Source organism: Nestor notabilis, unplaced genomic scaffold (assembly GCF_000696875.1).
Source record: "Nestor notabilis isolate BGI_N333 unplaced genomic scaffold, ASM69687v1 scaffold25286, whole genome shotgun sequence".
Taxonomy (NCBI): Eukaryota; Metazoa; Chordata; class Aves; order Psittaciformes; family Psittacidae; genus Nestor; species Nestor notabilis.
In genome coordinates, this window is record NW_009932940.1 from 1 (window position 1) to 7,533 (window position 7,533).

The following is a 7,533-nucleotide window of genomic DNA, read 5'->3' on the forward strand; positions in this document are numbered from 1 at the left end:
CGCGAGGCGGACACCCGGGCGCTCGCCCTGACCAGCAGCGCACGGGGCTGGGGCTACGACTCCGACGGGCAGGTAGGCTGCAGTGACACTGAGGCGCTGCAGTGACACAGGGGAGAGCTTTCCTCTTCCCCATAGAATCATAGAATTAACCAGGTTGGAAAAGACCTTTAAGATCATCAAGTCCAACCGTTCCCCAGCACTGCCAAGGCCACCACTAAACCATGTCACTGAGGGCCTCGCCTACACGGTTTGTGAACACTTCCATGGATGGTGACTCTACCACTGCCCTGGGCAGCCTGTTCCAATGCCTGACCACCGTTTGGGGAAGGAATTGCTCCTAATATCCAGTCTAAACCTTCTCTGGCACAGCCTGAGGCCATTTCCTCTTGTTTCTTGGGAGAAGAGACCAGCCACTTCCTGGCTCCATCCTCCTTTCAGGTAGTTGTAGAGAGTGATAAGGTCTCCCCTGAGCCTCCTCTTCTCCAGACTAAACCCCTTCAGGTCACTCAGCTGTTCCTCATCACACTTGTGCTCTAGGCCCTTCCACAAGGTCCATGTAACTGAGGAGCTGGTACTTCAGCAGGCAACTGGCCCAAATCAGAACAGACTTAGAGAAATACACAGGTTGTCTAATGAGCCTCCTCCAAGCTCCAACATGGGCTGTGGGACTCCCAGCACATCTTCCCTAGGCAGGGAATGCTAAACTGCTCCCAGCCGTGCACCACAGCTCTCAGCTGAGCCAGGGAGACGATCGACACTAAATGAAAAGCTTTTTTAAGCATATAAAGTGTGTGACATATTTCAAGTGTATGCAATAGATTTTACATACTCTTTTTGAAGTAGTGATCTAAATATATAAACTGGATCAGTTCTGAGCTCTGGCTTGCTGTAGGACTGTGCTGACATCTGGTCTTTGTGCATTGCTGGAGGGAGTGGGGCTGCTTCCATCTGTGATGTTACATCCTCACATATCCCCAGAGTGAAATTCCTGCTCTGTAACCTGCACATCACTTCTGAACCTGGCCCTGGAAGATGGAACCCAGCGGGGAGAAGCGGCCAGAAAAAAGAGTGAGGAGTGGCTCAGGTTCACCTCCACTGTCCTTCGCTTTTCTCCCCAGTTCTTGAGTGTGTGAGTTCAGGTCCCTGTGCAGCAGTGGGGACACAAGGAACTGATCCTGGAGCTCCAACGCTAGGCTCAAGCCTTGTGAGGCCCCTGCCAGAGGGGGCCAGTGTCCAAACCCAGGCACTGTGCTCCCAGAAAATGAGTTTTCTCTGCAGCCAGAGCAGCTTTGTGTTTCTGCAGTAATGGGAACGGCCACTTGCTCCATAGCAGTAGTGGGGAAGCACCAGTGAAAGACAGAAGTCAAGCTTCATAGTGTGCAGGCGAGTCAAGGAGAGGTGGGCACTACTTAAGTAAGCCCAAGTAATTTCAAGTCCCACTGTCTTACACAGCCACAAGAACATGATTTTAAAGGTTTTTGGGCTTTTAATACTGCCTACAAAGTCTGCTGCGGCGTGGATAGTGAGCGGGTACATCTGATCAGTGTGTAAACCCAGAGTAACTCACTGCAATCTGTCATAGAGACTCCATGAGGTGACACCAAGCCTCTCGTAATGGGAGTGAGACGAGGCATTGACTTACAGCGTCCAGTGAAGAGACACTTTGGTCTCATAGAATCATAGAATCAACTAGGTTGGAAAAGACCCTCAAGATCATCAAGTCCTGGGGTGGGGGAAGAGGAAATCAAGTCTTTGTGTTCAAGCATGAAAGTCAACAAAAGCCTTTTGACCCTCTTGTGGGTTCGCAAGGGCCTCTCTGCAGCGCTGGCATGAGGAGCTGCAGCCCTGCTGCTGAGCTGCTTACCCTATGTTCTGCCCTCTCCCCTGCCTGGCCTCCTGACCCTTTTCCTCCTTGTCTTGTTTGCCTCCCTCTCCTCTCTCTCAGCTCCCCAGCTCTCCAGAGCAGCAGTTTCAGCAGTTTCAGTGTGTGCTCTGCTGTTGTGACACCTCAGCCGGGATTTCCAGCTGGCTGTAACCTGCCCATTGAAAACCACAGTTGTGTGGTTAGACATGGCCTGTCCCATTGTGTGCAGGCTGTGGGAGCTCCTCACCCCTGGAAGGCACAAAGAACATACCCCTATCATAGAGTGCTCGTTGCTGAGAGGTTTCTGTGGCTCAGACACATACTAACGAGATCCCAGAGCGAGATAGTTTGCCTGGCACAATCCCTCATGTCCCTGCATGGTAAGCCTGGCCAGGGCACGATGCAGCCCTCTGCCAGCCCAGCTCCGTGGGCCCAGGCTCCTTTGGTAGTGACCTGGGGAAACAGTAAATGGGGCAAGTTCAGGGTCGATCTTAGGCAGAAGTCCTTCCCTGTGAGGGTGCTGAGGTGCTGGCACAGGTTGCCCAGAGAAGCTGTGGCTGGCCCATCCCTGGCAGTGTTCAAGGCCAGGCTGGACGGGGCTTGGAGCAACCTGCTCTAGTGGAAGGTGTCCCTGCCAGTGGCAGGGAGTTGGAACTGGGTGAGCTTAAGGTCCTTTCCTACCCAAATCCTTCCATGATTCTATGGCCATTCCTGTGTTCTCTCCGGCAGCACAGCGACTCGGATTCAGAGCCAGAGTTTTCTTCCCTCTCACCTTCCATTCCAAGTGCCATTCCTGTGACCGGGGAGTCCTACTGCAACTGTGAGAACCAGAGTGAAGCTCCCTACTGCTCCAGCCTTCACAGCCTCCACCGCGTCAAGGACTGCCGGTGTGGCGAGGAGGACGAGTGTAAGGAAGTGCCTCCCCATCACCCCACCATAGTCCTTTGAGCTTCAAGGATCCAGCATGGATCCTTTGCCTTCCACGGGGGCCCTTAACTCTGCCCCAGCTCCTTTGTTTATACCTTAAGGCTATGTAGGCTGCAGGGAGATTACAAGCATGTGCCTTGGTGGTGTTTCAGGGGCTAAGTGTTGAGCTTGTTAATGCCTCAGAGTTCACCTCTGGGGACCTGCTTGCAAATCCGGCTTAGGCCACTGGTGAAACAGGCTCTCGTGGTTATAACCCTCTTTGCCACTGATCCTGTACACTGATCCTGTCAGGGTGCTCAGAGCAGAGGGGAGAGGTAGGAAAAGGATGGGTTTGGGCTTGCTGAGAAAGCCTCTGGCATGGTGGAGATGCCACTTGGGCCTACAAGGAGTGTAAGAAGGAAGGAAAGAGGCTCCACCTGGGTCTGTGGAACCTCATGTTGGCCAAAATGGGAAGAGGTGAATGCCAACAGCTTCAGGTTCAGACGACTGAACCCTCCCCAGGGGGACAGCACAGAATAGTTTAGCCCTCAAGGAACCATGTGCACAGCTTAGGATTTACTCTCTTAAATGGTAAAAACCTAGATAAATAAACCCCACGACAGGCCTTCAGATCAAACACCTGCCTGTGCTTTGGCCTGGGGATCACTCCCTGAGCGCCTTCGTCAATGGTGTCCCCTCTTTGCTTCCTGAACAGATTTTGACTGGGTGTGGGATGACCTGAACAAGTCGACAGCCACGCTACTGACATGCGACAACCGCAAGGTGAACTTCCACATGGAGTACAGCTGCGGCACTGCTGCCATCCGCGGCAACAAGGAGCTGGCTGAGGGGCAACACTTCTGGGAGATCAAGATGACTTCCCCTGTCTACGGCACAGACATGGTATGTGCAGCAGAGTTGCTGATGGGCGTATAGAAATGTCCAGTATTCCTTGAACAGGGATTGGGAGAATGAAGTACTGAAGTAGGAGAGGACCAGGTTTGAGACTAAGGAGCCTGAAGATGCACAAGTCATGGAATCATGGAATCGTATAATGGTTTGGGACCTTAAGATCATCTAGTTCCAAGCCCCTGCCATGGGCAGGGATGCCTCACACTAGACCATGTCACTCAAGACTCTGTCCAGCCTGGGCTTGAACACTGCCAAGGATGGGGCATTTACCACTTTGGGTCCGTGGGACCTGAATAGATGCATCTGAGGGTCCTGAGGAAATTGGAAGATGAAGTGGCCAAGCCACTATCCAGAATATTTGAGGAGTTGTGGCAGTTCAGTGAAGTTCCCACTGGCTGAAAAAGGGGAAACACAACCCCCATTACTAAAAAGGGAAGAAAGGAAGACCTAGGGAACCACAGGCTAGTCAGTCTCAACTCAGTGCCTAGCAAGATCATGGGGCACATCCTCCTGGAAACTATGCTAAGGCACATGGACAGTAAGGGGGAGACTGGTGGCAGCCAACATCACTTCACTAAGGACAAATCATGCCTGACAAATTTGGTGGCCTTCCGTGACGGGCTGCAGCCCCGTGGTGGGTAAGGGACAACAACTAAGTGGACTTGTGCAGAGCATTTGACTGTCCTGCACAGCATCCTTGTCTCTAACCTGGAGTGTGCTGGGCTGCATCCCCAGAGCGTGAGCAGCAGGTCAAGGGAGGGGATTCTCCCCCTCTGCTGCGCTCTGGGGAGACCCCCCCTGCAGCCCTGATCCAGCTCTGGGGCAACAGGACGTGGAGCTGTTGGAGCCAGTCCAGAGGAGGCCACTGAGATGCTGCGAGGGCTGGAGCAGCTCTGCTCTGGAGACAGGTTGAGAGAGCTGGGCTGGTTCAGCCTGGAGAAGAGAAGACTCCTTAAAGGGAGACCTTAGAGCAGCTCCCAGTGCCTGAAGGGGCTACAGGAAACCTGGAGAGGGGCTTTGGACAAGGGCCTGTAGGGACAGGCCAAGGGGGAATGACTTTAACCTGCCAGAGGGGAGATTGAGATGAGCTCTTAGGCAGAAGTTCTTCCCTGTGAGGGTGCTGAGGCGCTGGCACAGGTTTGCCCCATCCCTGGCAGTGTTCAAGGCCAGGTTGGACGGGGCTTGGAGCAACCTGCTCTAGTGGAAGGTGTCACTGCTCGTGGCAGGGGATTGGAACTGGATGAGCTTTAAGATCACTTCCAACCCAAACCAGTCTGGGATTCCTTGAACAGGACAGCAAGTTTCTCCAGCAGTTCAGCTGGGCCTCCTCATATAGGAGAAGAAATTGGAGCTGGGAGCTTCCAACTCATGAAAGCTCTGACCTGGCTTCACCAAAATCTCTGTGTGACTTGGACTGTGCCAAGAGAAGCTGGGGAGAGCCGGAGGTGGGGAGTCTTAGTTGTGTTTTATTACTTGGAAAGACACTAAGCTTGTGTTCTCTTCCTGGCCTTGCCTCCCAGATGGTGGGAATTGGGACATCGGATGTGAACTTGGACAAGTACCGCCACACATTCTGCAGCCTGCTGGGCAAGGATGAGGACAGCTGGGGACTGTCCTACACAGGTGACACGGGCAGGGCGGTGGCAGGGTGATGGAGGAGCAGCAGAAGGAACAAGCATTTTCTTAGGGGGTTGAAAACTAAACACTCTGAAGGGGATTGAGGCCACCAGACCTGTGAGTCCCTTTGTTAATGACAGCCAGGGCGAGTGCCACTGGTGAGGGTTTCATGCTGCTGCCTGTGCTCTGGTGTTGTAAAACCTCTGCTTATGCCCTTCTTGTCACCTGGTCTGGGGTGGGAGGGATCAGGCAACAGAGGGATTTTATAGTCACTGAGTGAGGCTGAAGCAGTGGGAACTCACAGTGCAGGAGTTGGGATGAATTTGCAGAATACAGTCTTTCCACTGAATGCCTTTGTTTGTTTTAAGGACTGCTGCACCACAAGGGAGACAAAACAAACTTCTCCTCGAGGTTTGGGCAAGGCTCCATCATCGGGGTGCATTTGGACACGTGGCACGGCACGCTGACCTTCTTCAAGAACCGCAAGTGCATAGGTAGGAGTGAGGGCAGGCGCTGGCAGGGGACATGTGGCTGAGCTCAGATTCAGGCTGCAGGAGGAAACACCAGCAAAGTAGGAGAGCAAAGCATGGAGCAAGTGGGAGGAAGGCTACAATTGCTGTTTTATGGATTGGCATTTCCAAGAGCTGTTTTCAAAGCGTTTCCCAACAGCTCTGTAGTCAATAGGTTCAGGGGAGCTGGGAGGAGTGAGGTCACCCGGTGAAAACTAACGTGAAACCTGCCCTTGCTGTCCCCTGGCAGGGGTTGCAGCCACCAAGCTGCAGAACAAGAAGTTTTACCCCATGGTGTGCTCGACAGCAGCCAAGAGCAGTATGAAGGTGATCCGGTCCTGTGCCAGCTGCACGTCCCTGCAGTACCTCTGCTGCTACCGCCTGCGCCAGCTCCTGCCCGACTACGTGGACACGCTGGAGGTGCTGCCCTTGCCACCGGGACTCAAGCAGGTGCTACACAACAAACTGGGGTGGGTCTTAAGCATGAACTATAGCACGTCGAAGCCTCCCTCCTCCTCCTCGGGAAGTGACTCAGACAGCTCCTGTGGCTCAGATGCAGAGGCCTGCCAAAGGAAGAGGTGCCGGAGGACGTAATGTCTCTGCAGAGGAACTGCTGTGAGGGACTCGGTAGGGTTTTGTTCCGCTGTCTGTGAGGGCTGCCCAGGCCCGATGCGCCTCTTTCTTCACAGGGACATCCACTTCTACTCGGTTGCAAAGGTTTCTCTGTTGGAAATCTTTAGCCTAAAGGTCCATCATGTGCATTGAAAAGCCTATTTGACTCCAAGAGGTGTCAGCTCTATGAACCAGGTAAACTGCAGCCAAATATCTGTGCTTCGTCTCCTGACTTGCTGTGAAAGCCATCGCCTCTTCCTGAAGGATCCCTCTTCTCACCATTGGCAGAGACAATTAAGGTGGTTTCCCAGTTTCAAAGTGCACCAGACTCTTGTCAGATAAGAGACTTGACTCATCAAAAGACAAACTCAAAGACCAGTCCATGTCCTCCTAACTGTTGTCTGTTGGTTTGGTGTCTGCCATGAACTTGTCACACTGTGGAGCCTGATGGAGCAGCAGTGTGTGGGGACACAGGCTCCTGGGGCTCCCTCTGCATCGCTGCTCTGCAGGAGCAGTTACAAAAGTTGAGCTGCAGGTGAGCTCGCTTGAGCCCCCGATGACTTTAATTGCTTTGCATGTTGGCTCCTGCTGCTTCTCCTCTGTTAAAGATGGTATTAAACTGTAATAATAAAAGTAGAAACTCTCTGGTTCCTCTTGCGGCCCTTGAAGGCAGGAATCTGAAGGCGCTGGTAAAAAATAGCACACTGAGAACAGCTTACAGCCTGGTGGGGGTGTGGTAAGTGCCACACTCCTGTGTCCCATCTAGAGGAGGTAAAGGTAGTGGAGATTCCCTTGCCTCTGCCCTGGGGAGGGTTCTTGTGCTTTCTGCTGAGACTCCTGGCAGGCTGGGATGGATCTTCAGCACAGCCAGAAAGGCGCCTGTGGCTGTGCACTGGAGGAGGGGGAGGCTACAGAGTTTTTGTCATCAGCTGGTTATACCAGCATGACGCCCCCCAAATTCAATTCACAGATGTCGTGGTTCAAGCCCAGCCGGCAACTTGGAACCACGCAGCTGCTCGCTCACTCCCCGCCTCTTCCTTCCTCCCCCCGCTCCCGGAGGGATGGGGAGGAGAATCAGAGGAATGTAACTCCGACGGGTTGAGATAAAAGCAC

The 7,533-nt window shown here is 53.3% G+C and overlaps 1 protein-coding gene across 1 annotated transcript; it reads left to right on the forward strand.

The window, feature by feature from the left end:
* Positions 1 to 3: 3 nt before the first annotated feature.
* Positions 4 to 6,676, forward strand: SPSB3 (splA/ryanodine receptor domain and SOCS box containing 3; the record flags this gene model as incomplete). Its single annotated transcript, XM_010016630.1, has 6 exons — positions 4 to 72; positions 2,594 to 2,771; positions 3,486 to 3,673; positions 5,203 to 5,305; positions 5,668 to 5,793; positions 6,059 to 6,676. Coding segments are annotated over 6 exons (1,008 nt in total), but the record flags the coding sequence as incomplete, so codon positions are not given.
* Between the last annotated feature and the right edge of the window lie 857 nt (positions 6,677 to 7,533).